Source organism: Oncorhynchus nerka, unplaced genomic scaffold (genome assembly GCF_034236695.1).
Source record: "Oncorhynchus nerka isolate Pitt River unplaced genomic scaffold, Oner_Uvic_2.0 unplaced_scaffold_2237, whole genome shotgun sequence".
NCBI lineage: Eukaryota > Metazoa > Chordata > Actinopteri > Salmoniformes > Salmonidae > Oncorhynchus > Oncorhynchus nerka.
In genome coordinates, this window is record NW_027039058.1 from 9,881 (window position 1) to 32,500 (window position 22,620).

At 44.7% G+C, this 22,620-nt stretch overlaps 1 protein-coding gene across 1 annotated transcript in view; it reads left to right on the top strand.

Annotated features, from left to right (window-relative positions):
* Positions 1 to 220: 220 nt before the first annotated feature.
* The window catches only part of LOC115124924 (LIM homeobox transcription factor 1-alpha-like), a gene marked incomplete at its 3' end in the record, with an annotated part of 31,813 nt that continues 9,413 nt past the window's right edge, over positions 221 to 22,620 (top strand). The window contains exons 1-3 of the mRNA XM_065014700.1: positions 221 to 541; positions 987 to 1,036; positions 1,501 to 1,678. Of these exons, the coding sequence (XP_064870772.1) occupies positions 1,006 to 1,036; positions 1,501 to 1,678 (209 nt within the window). The remainder of the gene's footprint in view (positions 542 to 986; positions 1,037 to 1,500; positions 1,679 to 22,620) is intronic.

Genomic DNA, 22,620 nt, shown 5'->3' on the forward strand with positions numbered 1-22,620 from the left:
TTTTTATTTTATATTCTGTTTTGTAAAATTATCCTTTTATTCTAGTTTCACATACGCATTAGACGTTTTATTTTTTAATTAAAGTAAGTCATGTATAGTCTTTAAGCTTTTTGAGGTGTGCTGGTATTAACTTCGTATAACATACTGCTGTTAAGGAACTTGCCAGGGTGCGCATGGAGTCTGAGACGGAGATGGGGGTAGAAGGAAAAGTGATGGAGAGAGAGCGAACACTAACACTGTGTAGGTGCTTTCTTAAACGCATCTCTCTCTCTCTCTGTCCCTCTCTCTCTCTCTGTCTCTCTGTCTGTCTTTCTGTCTCCTTCTGTCTCTCTGTCTCGGACTAATAGGTGAATTGATAGATAAATGCTCAATAACGAGGAGCAGCACTAAGAAGAGGAATTGGAAACGCTCGAGTCGGCTGGGAAAGTTTTCTCCGGTCTTCTTCATCCAACTCGACCAGGGCATCAATCCAGAAGAGATTAGAATGGAATATATCAGAAAATAGATTCTAAAATATCGACATAAACAGAAGAACATCCTGGTAATGTCAAATGTTTTATTTGTATTTAACCTATTTGATTTCTATTTCCGGGTGTATTCCAGTTTTCATATACAGTCGATACACACCGTTCACATTGGTTTACATATATATTTATATTTCGGACACTGACTTGCTCGTTTTTGTCATTGCTCATTCTTATAGGTCTTCATTTCTTGTTCATAACGTTTGGATTATGTGTGTATTATATTGCTAGATATTGCTGCATTGTTGAAGCTTGAAATATAACCATTTCACAGCTCTTGAGATAACATCTGCAAGACTGTGTATACGACCAATAGGCCTAAACGTTGATTTGATTTGAGTTCGACCTATGAACTCAACAGCGATTTTTTTATTTTATTAAATAAAACTCAATCAATGATTGACATCTCAAGAAGGATATATATATAATTCCACAAGGCTGACAATTATTTTCTCCTCGCAGAACTTTGTTGAATGAAACTATGGGGGAAGGATATCCTGCATCTGTACTTGGTGAGTATAGGCAACTACGGAATTGAATAGGCTTAATAAAAAAAAAAAACTAGCAATAACAAAAATCACTTTAAAAACATTGCATGCATGACTTTTAAATACGTTTTTTGTTTGTTAAAATCGACTTATTAAAAACGACTTGTTAAAATAGACTGCAATTATCACGTCCATAAAATATTTTTGCAGCAAAGTTGTGACGCATATATATTTTTACAGCCGGTCACTGTAGATAATATTTATATGTTTAATGTTTAAATTACGTATTTGTTGAGCCTAATATGTATTCTATCCTAGAAAATTGTGAGTCAACATTTATATTGCAATTGATTAAATATATAATGCTTTAGGTTTCAGGCTTTTTAAATAATTACTGATTCAATACTACACATATTTCGATATAATAAACATCAGGATTTTATGTTGGACTAATTATCCAAACGTTATTGTCTTATTTTCTGGGATAGATTTGACACCGACCGTGTGTGTGGGATGCCACCGCCTCATCCATGACAAGTACCTGCTTAGCGTCATTGATGGCCTATGGCATGAGCAATGCGTCCGGTGCGTGGCGTGTGGCGATCCGCTCAAGAACACTTGCTTTCTCCGGGACCAGAAACTTTACTGCAAGCGGGACTATGTCAAGTAAGTGTTGGTTTAGATTGAATCACCGTGCGGGGAAAGGTTGATATCTCATCATAATTGAAAAGTTTCTCTTTTTTTAAATCTGGAGTATGGCATGGCCCTAGGTCTACTTGGTTTGTTCAAAACAAGTCGAATTTCCACATAGGTCTAGATAAAAAATAAAAATACAATTTAGAGGAATATAATTGTAACTTTGTTTTATTGCCATTTTTTGTTTGGCATTTGTTTCCATAATATAACATGATCACATAGACTACTTCTCCTTTAACAAACCATTCCCCTTTTTGCTTTGAACACCGATGTTCTTCAATAGTTTATGTGGCCTCTAATGGATGTCTTGCCAGGTCCGTAGGAATGTGTTGAAACTAGAAACAGAGCTTGGGGGATAGGGACCGGGCAGGGGATTCCACCCCCTAAAGACAGTCTCTTATCGCTATTGTTCTCTTAGGAGCCAGTAGCCCAGTGAGGTGGGTGAGGGGTTAGGGATGTGGAGGGGTGAGGAGGGGTGTGGAGGGTGAGGAGGGGTGAGGAGGGTGAAAGGGTTTGAGGGTGAATGGTGAGGGGTGTGAAGGGTAGGGGGTGAAGGGTGTGGAGGTGTGAAGGGTGAGAAGGGTGAATGGTGTGGAGGGTGAATGGTGTGGAGGGTGAATGGTGAGGGGTGTGAAGGGTAGGGGTGTGAAAGGTGAATGGTGTGGAGGGTGAATGGTGTGGAGGGTGAATGGTGTGGAGGGTGAATGGTGGAGGGTGAAGGATGAGGGGTTTGAGGGGGATGAGTGAAGGATGAGGGGTTTGAGGGGGATGGGTGAAGGATGAGGGGTTTGAGAGGGATGGGTGAAGGATGAGGGGTTTGAGGGGATGGGTGAAGGATGAGGGGTTTGAGGGGGATGAGTGAAGGATGAGGGGGATGAGTGAAGGATGAGGGGTTTGAGGGGGATGGGTGAAGGATGAGGGGTTTGAGGGGGATGGGTGAAGGATGAGGGGTCTGAGGGGGATGGGTGTGCTACTGTTCTTGTGCATTGTGGCTAAAGCATTAAATGCCAGTTACATTTATTCAATTTTTCAGATAAGATCATGTCTGCAGATAGGTAGATACTGGGGATAGATACTGTAAATATATAATGTTGATAGATAATGTAGATAGATACTGTAAATAGATAATGTTGTTGGATAATGTAGCTAGATACTGGGGATAGATACTGTAAATATATAACGTTGATAGATAATGTAGATAGATACTGGGGATAGATACTGTAAATATATAATGTTGATAGATAATGGGGATAGATACTGTATATATATAATGTAGATAGATACTGGGGATAGATACTGTAAATATATAATGTAGATAGATAATGTACATATATACTTAGATAGATAATGTAGATATATAATGTAGCTAGATAATGTAGCTGGATACTGGGTATAGATACTGTAGATATATAATGTAGATAGATACTGGGGATAGATACTGTAGATATATAATGTAGAAATGTAGATAGATACTGGGTATAGATATGGTAGATATATTTATTTTATTTCACCTTTATTTAACCAGGTAAGCAAGTTGAGAACAAGTTCTCATTTACAATTGCGACCTGGCCAAGATAAAGCAAAGCAGTTCGACACATACCACAACACAGAGTTACACATGGAGTAAAACAAACATACAGTCAATAATACAGTAAAAAAAACAAGTCTATATACAATGTGAGCAAATTAGGTGAGAAGGGAGGTAAAGGCAAAAAAGGCCATGGTGGCAAAGTAAATACAATATAGCAAGTAAAACACTGGAATGGTAGTTTTGCAATGGAAGAATGTGCAAAGTAGAAATAAAAATAATGGGGTGCAAAGGAGCAAAATAAATAAATAAATTAAATACAGTTGGGAAAGAGGTAGTTGTTTGGGCTAAATTATAGGTGGGCTATGTACAGGTGCAGTAATCTGTAAGATGCTCTGACAGTTGGTGCTTAAAGCTAGTGAGGGAGATAAGTGTTTCCAATTTAAGAGATTTTTGTAGTTCGTTCCAGTCATTGGCAGCAGAGAACTGGAAGGAGAGGCGGCCAAAGAAATAATTGGTTTTGGGGGTGACTAGAGAGATATACCTGCTGGAGCGTGTGCTACAGGTGGGAGATGCTATGGTGACCAGCGAGCTGAGATAAGGGGGGACTTTACCTAGCAGGGTCTTGTAGATGACATGGAGCCAGTGGGTTTGGCGACGAGTATGAAGCGAGGGCCAGCCAACGAGAGCGTACAGGTCGCAATGGTGGGTAGTATATGGGGCTTTGGTGACAAAACGGATTGCACTGTGATAGACTGCATCCAATTTGTTGAGTAGGGTATTGGAGGCTATTTTGTAAATGACATCGCCAAAGTCGAGGATTGGTAGGATGGTCAATTTTACAAGGGTATGTTTGGCAGCATGAGTGAAGGATGCTTTGTTGCGAAATAGGAAGCCAATTCTAGATTTAACTTTGGATTGAGATGTTTGATATGGGTCTGGAAGGAGAGTTTACAGTCTAACCAGACACCTAAGTATTTGTAGTTGTCCACGTATTCTAAGTCAGAGCCGTCCAGAGTAATGATGTTGGACAGGCGGGTAGGTGCAGGTAGCGATCGGTTGAAGAGCATGCATTTAGTTTTACTTGTATTTAAGAGCAATTGGAGGCCACGGAAGGAGAGTTGTATGGCATTGAAGCTTGCCTGGAGGGTTGTTAACACAGTGTCCAAAGAAGGGCCGGAAGTATACAGAATGGTGTCGTCTGCGTAGAGGTGGATCAGAGACTCACCAGCAGCAAGAGCGACCTCATTGATGTATACAGAGAAGAGAGTCGGTCCAAGAATTGAACCCTGTGGCACCCCATAGAGACTGCCAGAGGTCCGGACAGCAGACCCTCCGATTTGACACACTGAACTCTATCAGAGAAGTAGTTGGTGAACCAGGCGAGGCAATCATTTGAGAAACCAAGGCTGTTGAGTCTGCCGATGAGGATGTGGTGGTTGACAGAGTCGAAAGCCTTGGCCAGATCAATGAATACGGCTGCACAGTAATGTTTCTTATCGATGGCGGTTAAGATATAGTTTAGGACCTTGAGCGTGGCTGAGGTGCACCCATGACCAGCTCTGAAACCAGATTGCATAGCAGAGAAGGTATGGTGAGATTCGAAATGGTCGGTAATCTGTTTGTTGACTTGGCTTTCGAAGACCTTAGAAAGGCATGGTAGGATAGATATAGGTCTGTAGCAGTTTGGGTCAAGAGTGTCCCCCTTTGAAGAGGGGGATGACCGCAGCTGCTTTCCAATCTTTGGGAATCTCAGATGACACGAAAGAGAGGTTGAACAGGCTAGTAATAGGGGTGGCAAACAATTTCGGCAGATAATTTTAGAAAGAAAGGGTCCAGATTGTCTAGCCCGGCTGATTTGTAGGGGTCCAGATTTTTCAGCTCTTTCAGAACTTCAGCTGAATGGATTTGGGAGAAGGAGAAATGGGGAAGGCTTGGGCGAGTTGCTGTTGGGGGTGCAGTGCTGTTGACCGGGGTAGGAGTTGCCAGGTGGAAAGCATGGCCAGCCGTAGAAAAATGCTTATTGAAATTCTCAATTATGGTGGATTTATCAGTGGTGACAGTGTTTCCTATCTTCAGTGCAGTGGGCAGCTGGGAGGAGGTGTTCTTATTCTCCATGGACTTTACAGTGTCCCAGAACTTTTTAGAGTTAGTGTTGCAGGAAGCAAATTTCTGCTTGAAAAAGCTAGCCTTGGCTTTTCTAACTGCCTGTGTATAACGGTTTCTAGCTTCCCTGAACAGCTGCATATCACGGGGGCTGTTCGATGCTAATGCAGAACGCCATAGGATGTTTTTGTGTTGGTTAAGGGCAGTCAGGTCTGGGGAGAACCAAGGGCTATATCTGTTCGTGGTTCTAAATTTCTTGAATGGGGCATGTTTATTTAAGATTGTTAGGAAGGCATTTTTAAAAATATCCAGGCATCCTCTACTGACGGGATGAGATCAATATCCTTCCAAGACACCCCGGCCAGGTCGATTAGAAAGGCCTGCTCTCTGAAGTGTTTCAGGGAGCGTTTTACAGTGATGAGTGGAGGTCGTTTGACCGCTGACCCATTACGGATGCAGGCAATGAGGCAGTGATCGCTGAGATCTTGGTTGAAGACAGCAGAGGTGTATTTAGAGGGGAAGTTGGTTAGGATGATATCTATGAGGGTGCCCGTGTTTAAGGCTTTGGGGGGGTACCTGGTAGGTTCATTGATAATTTGTGTGAGATTGAGGGCATCAAGTTTAGATTGTAGGATGGCTGGGGTGTTAAGCATGTTCCAGTTTAGGTCGCCTAGCAGCACGAGCTCTGAAGATAGATGGGGGGCAATCAGTTCACATATGGTGTCCAGAGCACAGCTGGGGGCAGAGGGTGGTCTATAGCAGGCGGCAACGGTGAGAGACTTGTTTTTAGAGAGGTGGATTTTTAAAAGTAGAAGTTCAAATTGTTTGGGTACAGACCTGGATAGTAGGACAGAACTCTGCAGGCTATCATTGCAGTAGATTGCAACACCGCCCCCTTTGGCAGTTCTATCTTGTCTGAAAATGTTGTAGTTTGGAATTAAAATTTCTGAATTTTTGGTGGTCTTCCTAAGCCAGGATTCAGACACAGCTAGAACATCCGGGTTGGCAGAGTGTGCTAAAGCAGTGAAAAGAACAAACTTAGGGAGGAGGCTTCTAATGTTAACATTAATGTTCTACATTAATATAATGTAGATCGATACTGTGTATAGATACTGTAGATATATAATGTAGAAATGTAGATAGATACTGGGTATAGATAATGTAGATAGATCATGTAGATAGATACTGGGTATAGATACTGTAGATATATAATGTAGATAGATACTGGGTATAGATACAGTAGATATATAATGTAGATATATACTGGGTATAGATACTGTAGATATATAATGCAGAAATGTAGATAGATACTGGGTATAGATACGGTAGATATATAATGTAGATAGATACTGGGTATAGATACGGTAGATATATAATGTAGATAGATACTGGGTATAGATACGGTAGATATATAATGTAGATAGATACTGGGTATAGATACGGTAGATATATAATGTAGATAGATACTGGGTATAGATACGGTAGATATATAATGTAGATAGATACTGGGTATAGATACTGTCAGATAAGAGAATGTTTGCAATTCCATGCAGTATAGGAACAAACCCAGCTTCACTCACTTAGACTTCGTGTCCATAGATAAGAACAGGGGAATGTGAAATTATAAGAGTTCAGTATAGCCGAAATTCAGTATAGCTGCACCTGGAGCCACGATGGCACCTGTCAGGCCCACTGCACTCTGTACACCCACCACGCTTTCACAGCCTGCCTGCATCCCAAGCTTTGTCCTTGACATGTCGGAGTGTGTGTCGGAGTGTGTGTCGGAGTGTGCGTCGGAGTGCGTGTCGGAGTGTGTGTGTGCCAATAAACATTTGGGAAGAGGTTTGGAGAAATTTTTAATTTCACTGATGACATTTCTTTAGTCTATTTGTGGTGTGTCAGGGTCTTCTCTCTCTGTGTTACTACTGTATGTCAGGGTCTTCTCTCTCTGTGTTACCTATGTACGTCAGGGTCTTCTCTCTCTGTGTTACTACTGTATGTCAGGGTCTTCTCTCTCTGTGTTACTACTGTATGTCAGGGTCTTCTCTCTCTGTGTTACTACTGTACGTCAGGGTCTTCTCTCTCTGTGTTACTACTGTATGTCAGGGTCTTCTCTCTCTGTGTTACTACTGTATGTCAGGGTCTTCTCTCTCTGTGTTACTAATGTATGTCAGGGTCTTCTCTCTCTGTGTTACTACTGTATGTCAGGGTCTTCTCTCTCTGTGTTACTACTGTATGTCAGGGTCTTCTCTCTCTGTGTTATTACTGTATGTCAGGGTCTTCTCTCTCTGTGTTACAACTGCATGTCAGGGTCTTCTCTCTCTGTGTTACTACTGTATGTCAGGGTGTTCTCTCTCTGTGTTACTACTGTATGTCAGGGTGTTCTCTCTCTGTGTTACTACTGTATGTCAGGGTCTTATCGCTCTGTGTTACTACTGTATGTCAGGGTGTTCTCTCTCTGTGTTACTACTGTATGTCAGGGTGTTCTCTCTCTGTGTTACTACTGTATGTCAGGGTCTTCTCTCTCTGTGTTACTACTGTATGTCAGGGTCTTCTCTCTCTGTGTTGCTACTGTATGTCAGGGTCTTCTCTCTCTGTGTTGCTACTGTATGTCAGGGTCTTTGTGGAGCTGTGTCGCTGCAGTAGGTCTACGTGTGTAGAATAGTTACTGTAGATAGATACTGTAGATAGATACTGTAGATAGTTAGTGTAGATAGATACTGTAGATAGATACTGTAGATAGTTACTGTAGATAGATACTGTAGATAGTTACTGTAGATAGATACTGTAGATAGTTACTGTAGATAGATACTGTAGAGAGTTACTGTAGATAGTTACTGTAGAAAGATACTGTAGATAGTTACTGTAGATAGTTACTGTAGATAGATACTGTAGATAGTTACTGTAGATAGATACTGTAGATAGTTACTGTAGATAGATACTGTAGATATTTACTGTAGATAGATACTGTAGATAGTTACTGTAGATAGATACTGTAGATAGATACTGTAGATAATTACTGTAGATAGATACTGTAGATAGTTACTGTAGATAGATACTGTAGATAGTTACTGTAGATAGATACTGTAGAGAGTTACTGTAGATAGTTACTGTAGAAAGATACTGTAGATAGTTACTGTAGATAGTTACTGTAGATAGATACTGTAGATAGTTACTGTAGATAGATACTGTAGATAGTTACTGTAGATAGATACTGTAGATAGTTACTGTAGATAGTTACTGTAGATAGATACTGTAGATAGTTACTGTAGATAGATACTGTAGATAGTTACTGTAGATAGATACTGTAGATAGATACTGTAGATAGTTACTGTAGATAAATACTGTAGATAGATACTGTAGATAGATACTGTAGATAGATACTGTAGATAGTTACTGTAGATAGATACTGTAGATAGATACTGTAGATAGATACTGTAGATAGTTACTGTAGATAGATACTGTAGATAGATACTGTAGATAGATACTGTAGATAGTTACTGTAGATAGATACTGTAGATAGATACTGTAGCTAGATACTGTAGATGGATTCTGTAGATGGATAATGTAGATAGATACTATAGATAGATAATGTACCTTATCCAAATACATTTAAACGCAGTCACAATTCCTGACATTTAATCCTAGTAAAAATTCCCTGTTTTAGGTCAGTTAGGATCACCACTTTATTTTAAGAATGTGAAATGTCAGAATAATAGTAGAGAGAATGATTTATTTCAGCTTTTGTTTCTTTCATCACATTCCCAGTGGGTCAGAAGTTTACATACACTCAATTAGTATTTGGTAGCATTGCCTTTAAATTGTTTAACTTGGGTCAAACATTTCAGGTAGCCTTCCACAAGCTTCCCACAATAAGTTGGGTGATTTTTGGCCCATTCCTCCTGACAGAGCTGGTGTAACTGAGTCAGGTTTGTAGGCCTCCTTGCTCGCACACACCATTTTTCTATGGGATTGAGGTCAGGGCTTTGTGATGGCCACTCCAATACCTTGACTTTGTTGTCCTTAAGCCATTTTCCCACAACTTTGGAAGTATGCTTGGGGTCATTGTCCATTTGGAAGACCCATTTGTGACCAAGCTTTAACTTCCTGACTGATGTCTTGAGATGTTGCTTCAATATATCCACATAATTTTCCTTTGTCATGAAGCCATCTATTTTGTGAAGTGCACCAGTCCCTGCTGCAGCAAAGCACCCCCACAACATGATGCTGCCACCCCCGTGCTTCACGGTTGGGATGGTGTTCTTCGGCTTGTAAGCCTCCCCCTTTTTCTTCCAAACATAACGATGTTCATTATGGCTAAACAGTTCTATTTTTGTTTCATCAGACCAGAGGACATTTCTCCAAAAAGTACGATCTTTGTCCCCATGTACAGTTGCAAACCGTAGTCTGACTTTTTTATGGCGGTTTTGGAGCAGTGGCTTTTTCCTTGTTGAGCGGACTTTCAGGTTATGTCGATATAGGACTCATATTACGGTGGATATAGATACTTTTGTACCTGTTTCCTCCAGCATCTTCACAAGGTCCTTTGCTGTTGTTCTGGGATTGATTTGCACTTTTCGCACCAAAGTACGTTCATCTCTAGGAGACAGAACGCGTCTCCTTCCTGAGCGGTATGACGTCTGCGTGGTCCCATGGTGTTTATACTTGCGTATTATTGTTTGTACAGATGAACGTGGTACCTTCAGGCATTTGGAAATGGCTTCTGAGGATGAACTAGACTTGTGGAGGTCTACAATTTTTTTCTGAGGTCTTGGCTGATTTCTTTTGATTTTACAATGATGTCAGGCAAAGAGGCACTGCGTGTGAAGATAGACCTTGAAATACATCCACAGGTACACCTCCAATTGACTCCAATTATGTCAATTAGTCGATCAGAAGCTTCTAAAGTCATGACATCATTTCCTGGAATTTTCCAAGCTGTTTAAAGGCACAGTCAACTTAGTGTATGTAAACTTCTGACCCACTGGAATTGTGATGCAGTGAATTATAAGTGAAATAATCTGTCTGTGTCATGCACAAAGTAGATGTCCTAACCAACTTGCCAAAACTATAGTTTGTTAACAAGAAATTTGTGGAGTGGTTGAAAAACTAGTTTTAATGACTCCAACCTAAGTGGATGTAAACTTCTGACTTCAACTGTAGATACTATAGATCGATAATGTAGATAGGTAATGGAGATAAATACAATAGATAGATACTGGGGATAGATACTGTAGATACATATTGTAGATATATAATGTAGATAGATACTATAGATAGATAATGTAGCTAGATAATGTAGATAGTTACTGTAGATAAATACAGTAGATAGATACTGGGGATAGATACTGTAGATAGATAATGTAGATAGATACTATAGATAGATAATGCAGATAGATCATGTAGATATTTACTGTAGATAAATACAGTAGATAGATACTGGGGATAGATACTGTAGATAGATAATGTAGGTAGATAATGTAGGTAGATACTGGGGATAGATACTGTAGATAGATAATGTAGGTAGATAATGTAGATAGATACTGGGGATAGATACTGTAGATAGATAATGTAGGTAGATAATGTAGGTAGATACTGGGGATATATGCAGAATGTATGTGTTTGTATGAAAGGGAGTGTCCAGGGAACTTGGCACGGGAGTCACAGCTCTTGGAGAACAAGGTGACTGCAGGAGGAAGGGGCAGCATGGGCCCTGGAATGTGAGAGGAGACACACACACACACACACACACACACACACACACACACACACACACACACACACACACACACACACACACACACTCACGCAGACAGCGCGATCTGGGGTAGAGCTCAACTGACACATTGTCAAAATGTGTTAAATGATCAAAACCCATCGGTGTGGCAACGGCAAGCTGGGGACAACATATGGCCCATTCAAAAGCGTCACTTACACAAACCTCCCCTCCCTAAATTCCTCCTAAAACACACACACACACACACACGCACGCACGCACGCACACGCACACACACACACACACACAAACTATATCTCACACCTAAACTAGAGCCAAGCCCAAACAGAGGCAGCGTACATTATTTCTGAACAATTTAGTGATGGCCTCTCTGCCAAGCGACGGGACTGGAAACATCACACTCATTTACTCCTTCTCAGTGACAGTGCATTGAAATGAAATCCCCTTGCAGTGTTGGCTATGGCTCTGGTTGGTGCTATTGGCTGGTACTCTGAAGGCTAACGCACCAACACATCCCATATACTGACCAAGCTGTGATGTCATTTTGCCAAAAGGTGTCATTTTGCCAAAGGAGCTAGCTGAGGAGAGAGGGATGAGAGAGGGAGATGAGAGGGAGGAGAGAGGGAGGTGGAGGGAGGAGAGAGGGAGGTAGAGAGAGGGAGGAGAGAGGGAACAGTAAAGAGCCATATGTTGGTGGGGAAGAGGGATTCTGACAGGAGAGGTGATGGGTTTTGGGTGTGAAACCTTTTAGGGACGGTGCCCACTATGAGGGGGCCATTCCTTGCGTTGGCATCTGGATAGCCCCGTGCCCAGGTGCCTAGGTGCCCAATGGGATGACGCCCATTCGACCGTGAGATATCTGACCTGACCAATTAGCAGGGGGCCTCATGCCAGGCACCGCCCCCACGGCTCTGTCTCGACCAAGAAGTTGAATCTATTTCACCAGAGAAAACATCCAATCGAGGCAAACTGCGCAACTCTGTCTTAGTGTCTGTACCCGTGTCATACTCTTTTTGTCCAGACAGCATCAGATACATGGGCTACACATACTGGGACAGAGGGGGCGCTGTTTCACTGTCCAGACAGCATCAGATACATGGGCTACACATACTGGGACAGAGGGGGCGCTGTTTCCCTGTCCAGACAGCATCAGATACATGGGCTACACATACTGGGACAGAGGGGGCGCTGTTTCACTGTCCAGACAGCATCAGATACATGGGCTACACATACTGGGACAGAGGGGGCGCTGTTTCACTGTCCAGACAGCATCAGATACATGGACTACACATACTGGGACAGAGGGGGCGCTGTTTCACTGTCCAGACAGCATCAGATACATGGGCTACACATACTGGGACAGAGGGGGCGCTGTTTCACTGTCCAGACAGCATCAGATACATGGGCTACAGATACTGGGACAGAGGGGGCGCTGTTTCACTGTCCAGACAGCATCAGATACATGGGCTACACATACTGGGACAGAGGGGGCGCTGTTTCCCTGTCCAGACAGCATCAGATACATGGGCTACACATACTGGGACAGAGGGGGCGCTGTTTCCCTGTCCAGACAGCATCAGATACATGGGCTACACATACTGGGACAGAGGGGGCGCTGTTTCACTGTCCAGACAGCATCAGATACATGGGCTACACATACTGGGACAGAGGGGCGCTGTTTTGCTGGCTTGGATGCTTTCTCCGGTGAGATTGATGAGTTGCTATAAATTATCAATATATTCAGATACAACCTATCAGATCTCAGAATTTCTGGGGCAGCAACTAGGCTACTGGCCGGGCCAGGGTTCTGCTACACATCATTGTCCCTGGCCCGGGCCAGGGTTCTGATACACATCATTGTCCCTGGGCCGGGCCAGGGTTCTGATACACATCATTGTCCCTGGCCCGGGCCAGGGTTCTGATACACATCATTGTCCCTGGGCCAGTCCAGGGTTCTGATACACATCATTGTCCCTGGCCCGGGCCAGGGTTCTGATACACATCATTGTCCCTGGCCCGGGTCAGGGTTGTGATACACATCATTGTCCCTGGGCCAGTCCAGGGTTCTGATACACATCATTGTCCGTGGTCCAACACTGTAGTTTCTGTCTGGGTCTCATCCCACCTCACCGACTGTTCTCCTATTTATTGTAATGCATACCGACCAGAACCTTGGCCTACTTGGAACTGAATGATGATGTTTTGAACTGAATCAGGTCAAGAAGTAGCCTGATTCTCACTGTCTGCTGATGATCTGAAGACAACATCACTAATCAAAGCTGAAGAGTCAGTTGACATGGGCAGTGAGAGTTGTGACTGGTGATACAGATGAATGACAGATAATTGATTGTACTTACAGAAAACGTTTATAGGCTAGTTTACCTGTATCTAATCTGATAGATGGCCTGATAGATTAGGTTGGGTGTACAGTAGAGTTCAGTTCAGTTAGCAGGTAGATGAGGTTGGGTGTACAGTAGAGTTCAGTTAGCAGGTAGATTAGGTTGGGTGTACAGTAGAGTACAGTTAGCAGGTAGATTAGGTTGGGTGTACAGTAGAGTACAGTTCAGTTAGCAGGTAGATTAGGTTGGGTGTACAGTACAGTTCAGTTAGCAGGTAGATTAGGTTGGGTGTACAGTAGAGTTCAGTTAGCAGGTAGATTAGGTTGGGTGTACAGTAGAGTTCAGTTCAGTTAGCAGGTAGATTAGGTTGGGTGTACAGTAGAGTTCAGTTCAGTTAGCAGGTAGATTAGGTTGGGTGTACAGTAGAGTACAGTTCAGTTAGCAGGTAGATTAGGTTGGGTGTACAGTAGAGTACAGTTCAGTTAGCAGGTAGATTAGGTTAGGTGTTCCATAGAGTACAGGTCAGTTAGCAGGTAGATTAGGTTGGGTGTACAAGTAGAGTACAGTTCAGTTAGCAGGTAGATTAGGTTGGGTGTACAGTAGAGTACAGTTCAGTTAGCAGGTAGATTAGGTTGGGTGTACAGTAGAGTTTAGTTAGCAGGTAGATTAGGAGTGTAGGTTGGTTTGCAGGCTGATGTCAGTTGAGCTCTACCCCAGATCGCGCTGTCTGCGTGAGTGTGTGTGTGTGTGTGTGTGTGTGTGTGTGTGTGTGTGTGTGTGTGTGTGTGTGTGTGTGTGTGTGTGTGTGTGTGTGTGTGTGTGTGTGTGTCCACCGCGGTCTGGCTCCAGGTTCACCTGATACAGCAACAGGATCTGTCTGCATCATGCCTACTTGAGGTCTGGACTAAAAGTTAGGTTCAGGAGGTAAGGCTGGGAGCGCTGGAGAACAATGGGTGGACTGAAGTCTGTCTCTGTATATCTGGAACACAAGGAACAGAGTGACCTTCCCCTTGGGTTGAAACAGAGAGTGAGAGCTGCCTTGTGACTGATACACAGACAGTGGTCACAGTGCACGGCCGTAACAGCATAGAGTGGAGGTTGAGAGAGAGAGAGAGAGAGAGAGAGAGAGAGAGAGAGAGAGAGAGAGAGAGAGAGACTACTGACTGTTCTCTCAGTAATGTTCTTGTCACTAGTTAATGTCTCCTTGAGTGTGTACATTTACTGTGGCCATGTTCGATTGTTCCAAGTCCTGGGACCTCATTTATCAATATTGCATATAAATTATTCTAAAATACTACTTACAAATGGAATTTAGAATGTTCATACAGATAGAAAAAAGTGTGGGGCAGCAACTAGGCTACTGGCCGGGCCAGGGTTCTGCTACACATCATTGTCCCTGGCCCGGGCCAGGGTTCTGATACACATCATTGTCCCTGGGCCGGGCCAGGGTTCTGATACACATCATTGTCCCTGGCCCGGGCCAGGATGGCCTGGCCCGGGCCATTAAATGGCCTGGCCCGGGCCATTAAACAACCCTACGAGTGTCATATGCACACCGATAGGAGATAACCATTGTGTGATTTATTAAACGACCCTACGAGTGTCATACGCACACCGATAGGAGATAACCGTTGTGTGATTTATTAAACGACCCTACGAGTGTCATACGCACACCGATAGGAGATAACCGTTGTGTGATTTATTAAACGACCCTACGAGTGTCATACGCACACCGATAGGAGATAACCATTGTGTGATTTATTAAACAACCCTACGAGTGTCATATGCACACCGATAGGAGATAACCGCTGTGTGATTTATTAAACGACCCTACGAGTGTCATACGCACACCGATAGGAGATAACCGTTGTGTGATTTATTAAACGACCCTACGAGTGTCATACGCACACCGATGGGAGATAATCGTTGTGTGATTTATTAAACGACCCTACGAGTGTCATACGCACACCGATAGGAGATAACCGTTGTGTGATTTATTAAACGACCCTACGAGTGTCATACGCACACCGATAGGAGATAACCGTTGTGTGATTTATTAAACGACCCTACGAGTGTCATATGCACACCGATAGGAGATAAACATTGATAAATACCAATTGTTCTCAGCCTCAGTGCTCGTGCACGACCTTGGCTATTTGCTTTCCGAAACGCCACTAATGAGCCATATATGGTCAAAATCCAATATGTAAAGCCCGTTGTGCATTTACAACGCCGTACCATGAAATACAACGGGGCAACCAAAAAAAAAAAAAAACATTTCAGAGACTGAAATAGAGGTGCTAGTGTCAGAGATTGAGTACAACCAATCAAAAGGCTTTATTCGGCTCGCTCTGTTGGGCCTTCTAGCTCTGACTAGTACTCATAGCTACGTTACTGAGGAAAAAATTACTTGGGCCAGTAACTAAAAGGTTGCTGGATCGAATCCCCTGACAAGGTAAAAATCTGTCGTTCTGCCTCTGAACAAGGCATTCAACCCACTGTTCCTTGGTAGGCCGTCATTGAAAATAAGAATTTGTTCTTAACTGACTTGCCTAGTTAAATAAAATAAAACTAAAAACTATCTTAAGATGAATGCACTAACTTGTAAGTTGCTCTGAATAAGAGCGTCTACTAAAATATAAAATGTATGTATTACTGTTCACTTAGCTGATTATTGCATCCAAAATATTGGCTCATCGAGGGCTATGAGATGCCCGATCTGCAAGCTCTCGCTCAAAAGTGCCCATTGCCAAAAAACTGGAGTGTGGATAGCACTTGGATCTGAATGAGAGTGGCACGTGTTTGGCTTTTTTAAAGTAGGTCTTTAAATCCTCGCAAAAAAAATCCTATAAGATTGTACTTTCTGCAGAACAAGGTCCCACCGGTCTCTAAAATCTCTCTGCAGTGGATCAAGTTAAGCTCTCTCATTCCATTTCCCGTCGTATCACTTATTTCATAGTGTTTACAAGGTTTTTTAAATTTATTTTTATTTTACCTTTATTTAACTAGGCAAGTCAGTTAAGAACAAATTCTTATTTACAATGACGGCCTAGGAACAGTGGGTTAACTGCCTTGTTCAGGGGGCAGAACGACAGATTTGTACCTTGTCAACTCGGGGTTTGAACTTGCAACCTTCCGGTTACTCGTCCAACGCTCTAACCACTAGGATACCCTGCCGCCTCTACACTCTAACCACTAGGCTACCCTGCCGCCTCTACACTTTAACCACTAGGCTACCCTGCCGCCTCTACACTCTAACCACTAGGCTACCCAGCCGTTTCACTTTTACCTCTAATTTAACAAATGACTCGATATGAATTATTGATCGTACCAAATGCAATGATGTCAATCAGGAAATGCCTATGCTTGACAAGCAGTTCCCCCTTTTTCCACCACTTGGCCCTGTGCATACACATGGTCGTGGCTGTGCATTTACTCACGCTCTCAAACGTTCATATGGATAAATCTCACAATTTGTGTGGAAATGATCCAACGCATTGGTTTAAGTACAGATTGTGCCAATGCATGATTGATAAATTAGGCCCTTGGTGATTTTACAGTATTTTATGTCCAACACATTTTTTTTTCTTGCTCGGAAAACTTGGGGGGCCAAATAAAAACCACCCGTGGGCCAAATCCGGCCCGTAGGCCGCCAGTTGGGGAACCATGCCATAGGTGCTGTCTTGGCAAAAATGAGTGCACATACCAAAGACATTAAGGGTTGGCAGACAGCTTGGGTCGGTCCCCTCATGGGCTCCTTAGAATAAGCTTGACCGTTTCCCCGGCAACCCCACAGCAACACCAATAGGTCTCAGCAATGCAGGGCTTTGGGATGTTGCTGTTTACCACCACTGTTTTCCACTGTGACATTTTAACCTCTGTGTCTGAGTGTCTCTTTTGTTTTTGTGTGAAAACATGATTCTTGGAGGTCATACTTGGGGGTCATGTTGTTGGTTCGTAACAGTAAACAACATGTTCAATTCAAGGCTACCTCTTGTTCCAACAAGAACATACTGTGTAGGCAAATATCAATAGGAGATACCCAGTAAGCAAAATTACGTTGAAAAGACATATTCTCCAGATGTTGTAATTAGGTTCATTTTCGGTTCTGAATTAAAGTTGAAAATACGTTTTTTCCGAATTTTGAAAATATTTTCCGGACACTGAAAATACATAATGTATGGATGTTGAAAATACAGTACTAGTCAAAATTCTTCAAAGTAGCCATCCTTTTGTCTTGATGAAGCTTTGCAACACGCTTGGCATTCTCTCAACCAGCATCACCTGGAAGGCTTTTCCAACAGTCTTGAAGGAGTTCCCACATATGCTGAGCACTTGTTGGCTGCTTTTCCTTCACTCTGCTGTCCAACTCATCCCAAACTATCTCGACCATTGAGGTCGGGTGATTGTGGAGGCCAGGTCATCTGATGCAGCACGCCATCAAATCAAATCAAAAATATATATATTTGTCACATTCGCCGAATACAACAGGTGTTGTATTCCTTACCATGAAATGCTTACTTACATGCCCTTAAATAGAGTTAATAATATATTTACTAAATAAACAAAAGTTAAAAAAAAAATCTAATCAATCAGGTTAGTCGAGGTAATTTGTAAAGTGATAGATAATAAACAGTGAGTAGCAGCGGTGGGGGGGGGGGGGTCAATGTAAATAGTCCGGATGGCCATTTGATTAGTTGAGTTGTTCAGCAGTCTTATGGCTTGGGGGTAGAAGCTGTTAAGGAGTCTTATGGACCTCGACTTGGCGCTCCGGTGCCGCTTGCTGTGCGGTAGTACATTTAACATTTTACATTTAAGTCATTTAGCAGGCGCTCTTATCCAGAGCGACTTACAAATTGGTGCATTCACCTTATGACATCCAGTGGAGCAGCCACTTTACAATAGTGCATCTAAATCTTTTAAGGGGGGGTGAGAAGGATTACTTTATCCTATCCTAGGTATTCCTTAAAGAGGTGGGGTTTCAGGTGTCTCCGGAAGGTGGTGATTGACTCTGCTGTCCTGGCGTCGTGAGGGAGTTTGTTCCACCATTGGGGGGCCAGAGCAGCGAACAGTTTTGACTGGGCTGAGCGGGAACTGTACTTCCTCAGTGGTAGGGAGGCGAGCAGGCCAGAGGTGGATGAACGCAGTGCCCTTGTTTGGGTGTAGGGCCTGATCAGAGCCTGGAGGTACTGAGGTGCCGTTCCCCTCACAGCTCCGTAGGCAAGCACCATGGTCTTGTAGCGGATGCGAGCTTCAACTGGAAGCCAGTGGAGAGAGCGGAGGAGCGGGGTGACGTGAGAGAACTTGGGAAGGTTGAACACCAGACGGGCTGCGGCGTTCTGGATGAGTTGTAGGGGTTTAATGGCACAGGCAGGGAGCCCAGCCAACAGTGAGTTGCAGTAATCCAGACGGGAGATGACAAGTGCCTGGATTAGGACCTGCGCCGCTTCCTGTGTGAGGCAGGGTCGTACTCTGCGGATGTTGTAGAGCATGAACCTACAGGAAGAGTAGTAGAGAGAACAGTCTATGACTGGGGTAACTGGAGTCTTTGACAATTTTTTTGGGCCTTCCTCTGACACTGCCTAGTATATACTGTAGGTCCTGGATGGCAGGAAGCTTGGCCCCAGTGATGTACTGGGCAGTGTGCACTACCCTCTGTAGCGCCTTATGGTCAGATGCCAAGTAGTTGCCATACCAGGCGGTGATGCAACTGGTCAGGATGCTCTCGATGGTGCAGCTGTAGAACTTTTTGAGGATCTGGGGACCCATGCCAAATATTTTCAGTCTCCTGAGGTGGAAAAGGTGTTGTCGTGCCCTCTTCACGACTGTCTTGGTGTGTTTGGACCATGATAGTTTGTTGGTGATGTGGACGCCAAAGAACTTGAAACTCTCGACCCGTCACTTGAAACTCCATCACTCTCCTTCTTGGTCAAATAACCCTGCTGGTTAAGTGTGCCTTGAACTCTAAATAAATCACAGACAGTGTCACTTGCAAAGCACAACATCACACCTCCTCCTCCATGCTTCACGGTGGGAACCACACATGCAGAGATCATCCGTTCACCTACTCTGCATTTCACACGGTTGTTGGAACCAAAAATCTCAAATGTGGACTCATCAGACCAAAGGACAGATTTCCTACCGATCTAATGTCCATTGCTTGTGTTTCTTGGCCCAAGCAAGTACATTTACATTTAAGTCATTTAGCAGACGCTCTTATCCAGAGCGACTTACAAATTGGTGCATTCACCTTATGACATCCAGTGGAACAGTAGCGCATCTAAATCTTTTAAGGGGGGGTGAGAGGGATTACTTTATCCTATCCTAGGTATTCCTTAAAGAGGTGGGGTTTCAGGTGTCTCCGGAAGGTGGTGATTGACTCCGCTGTCCTGGCGTCGTGAGGGAGTTTGTTCCACCATTGGGGGGCCAGAGCAGCGAACCGTTTTGACTGGGCTGGGCGGGAACTGTACTTCCTCAGTGGTAGGGAGGCGAGCAGGCCAGAGGTGGATGAACGCAGTGCCCTTGTTTGGGTGTAGGGCCTGATCAGAGCCTGGAGGTACTGAGGTGCCGTTCCCCTCACAGCTCCGTAGGCAAGCACCATGGTCTTGTAGCGGATGCGAGCTTCAACTGGAAGCCAGTGGAGAGAGCGGAGGAGCGGGGTGACGTGAGAGAACTTGGGAAGGTTGAACACCAGACGGGCTGCGGCGTTCTGGATGAGTTGTAGGGGTTTAATGGCACAGGCAGGGAGCCCAGCCAACAGCGAGTTGCAGTAATCCAGACGGGAGATGACGAGTGCCTGGATTAGGACCTGCGCCGCTTCCTGTGTGAGGCAGGGTCGTACTCTGCGGATGTTGTAGAGCATGAACCTACAGGAACGGGCCACCGCCTTGATGTTAGTTGAGAACGACAGGGTGTTGTCCAGGATCACGCCAAGGTTCTTAGCGCTCTGGGAGGAGGACACAATGGAGTTGTCAACCGTGATGGCGAGATCATGGAACGGGCAGTCCTTCCCCGGGAGGAAGAGCAGCTCCGTCTTGCCGAGGTTCAGCTTGAGGTGGTGATCCATCATCCACACTGATATGTCTGCCAGACATGCAGAGATGCGATTCGCCACCTGATCATCAGAAGGGGGAAAGGAGAAGATTAATTGTGTGTCGTCTGCATAGCAATGATAGGAGAGACCATGTGAGGTTATGACAGAGCCAAGTGACTTGGTGTATAGCGAGAATAGGAGAGGGCCTAGAACAGAACCCTGGGGGACACCAGTGGTGAGAGCACGTGGTGTGGAGACGGATTCTCGCCACGCCACCTGGTAGGAGCGACCTGTCAGGTAGGACGCAATCCAAGCGTGGGCCGCGCCGGAGATGCCCAACTCGGGGAGAGGGTGGAGAGGAGGATCTGATGGTTCACAGTATCGAAGGCAGCCGATAGGTCTAGAAGGATGAGAGCAGAGGAGAGAGAGTTAGCTTTAGCAGTGCGGAGCGCCTCCGTGATACAGAGAAGAGCAGTCTCAGTTGAATGACTAGTCTTGAAACCTGACTGATTTGGATCAAGAAGGTCATTCTGAGAGAGATAGCGGGAGAGCTGGCCAAGGACGGCACGTTCAAGAGTTTTGGAGAGAAAAGAAAGAAGGGATACTGGTCTGTAGTTGTTGACATCGGAGGGATCGAGTGTAGGTTTTTTCAGAAGGGGTGCAACTCTCGCTCTCTTGAAGACGGAAGGGACGTAGCCAGCGGTCAGGGATGAGTTGATGAGCGAGGTGAGGTAAGGGAGAAGGTCTCCGGAAATGGTCTGGAGAAGAGAGGAGGGATAGGGTCAAGCGGGCAGGTTGTTGGGCGGCCGGCCGTCACAAGACGCGAGATTTCATCTGGAGAGAGGGGGGAGAAAGAGGTCAGAGCGCAGGGTAGGGCAGTGTGAGCAGAACCAGCGGTGTCGTTTGACTTAACAAACGAGGATCGGATGTCGTCGACCTTCTTTTCAAAATGGTTGACGAAGTCATCTGCAGAGAGGGAGGAGGGGGAGGGGAGGAGGATTCAGGAGGGAGGAGAAGGTTGCAAAGAGCTTCCTAGGGTTAGAGGCAGATGCTTGGAATTTAGAGTGGTAGAAAGTGGCTTTAGCAGCAGAGAGAGAAGAGGAAAATGTAGAGAGGAGGGAGTGAAAGGATGTCAGGTCCGCAGGGAGGCGAGTTTTCCTCCATTTCCGCTCGGCTGCCCGGAGCCCTGTTCTGTGAGCTCGCAATGAGTCGTTGAGCCACGGAGCGGGAGGGGAGGACCGAGCCGGCCTGGAGGATAGGGGACATAGAGAGTCAAAGGATGCAGAAAGGGAGGAGAGGAGGGTTGAGGAGGCAGAATCAGGAGATAGGTTGGAGAAGGTTTGAGCAGAGGGAAGAGATGATAGGATGGAAGAGGAGAGAGTAGCGGGGGAGAGAGAGCGAAGGTTGGGACGGCGCGATACCATCCGAGTAGGGGCAGTGTGGGAAGTGTTGGATGAGAGCGAGAGGGAGAAGGATACAAGGTAGTGGTCGGAGACTTGGAGGGGGAGTTGCAATGAGGTTAGTGGAAGAACAGCATCTAGTAAAGATGAGGTCGAGCGTATTTCCTGCCTTGTGAGTAGGGGGAAGGTGAGAGGGTGAGGTCAAAAGAGGAGAGGAGTGGAAAGAAGGAGGCAGAGAGGAATGAGTCAAAGGTAGACGTGGGGAGGTTAAAGTCGCCCAGAACTGTGAGAGGTGAGCCGTCCTCAGGAAAGGAGCTTATCAAGGCATCAAGCTCATTGATGAACTCTCCGAGGGAACCTGGAGGGCGATAAATGATAAGGATGTTAAGCTTGAAAGGGCTGGTAACTGTGACAGCATGGAATTCAAAGGAGGCGATAGACAGATGGGTAAGGGGAGAAAGAGAGAATGACCACTTGGGAGAGATGAGGATCCCGGTGCCACCACCCCGCTGACCAGAAGCTCTCGGGTGTGCGAGAACACGTGGGCAGACGAAGAGAGAGCAGTAGGAGTAGCAGTGTTGTCTGTGGTGATCCATGTTTCCGTCAGTGCCAAGAAGTCGAGGGACTGGAGGGAGGCATAGGCTGAGATGAACTCTGCCTTGTTGGCCGCAGATCGGCAGTTCCAGAGGCTACCGGAGACCTGGAACTCCACGTGGGTCGTGCGCGCTGGGACCACCAGATTAGGGTGGCCGCGGCCACGGGGTGTGGA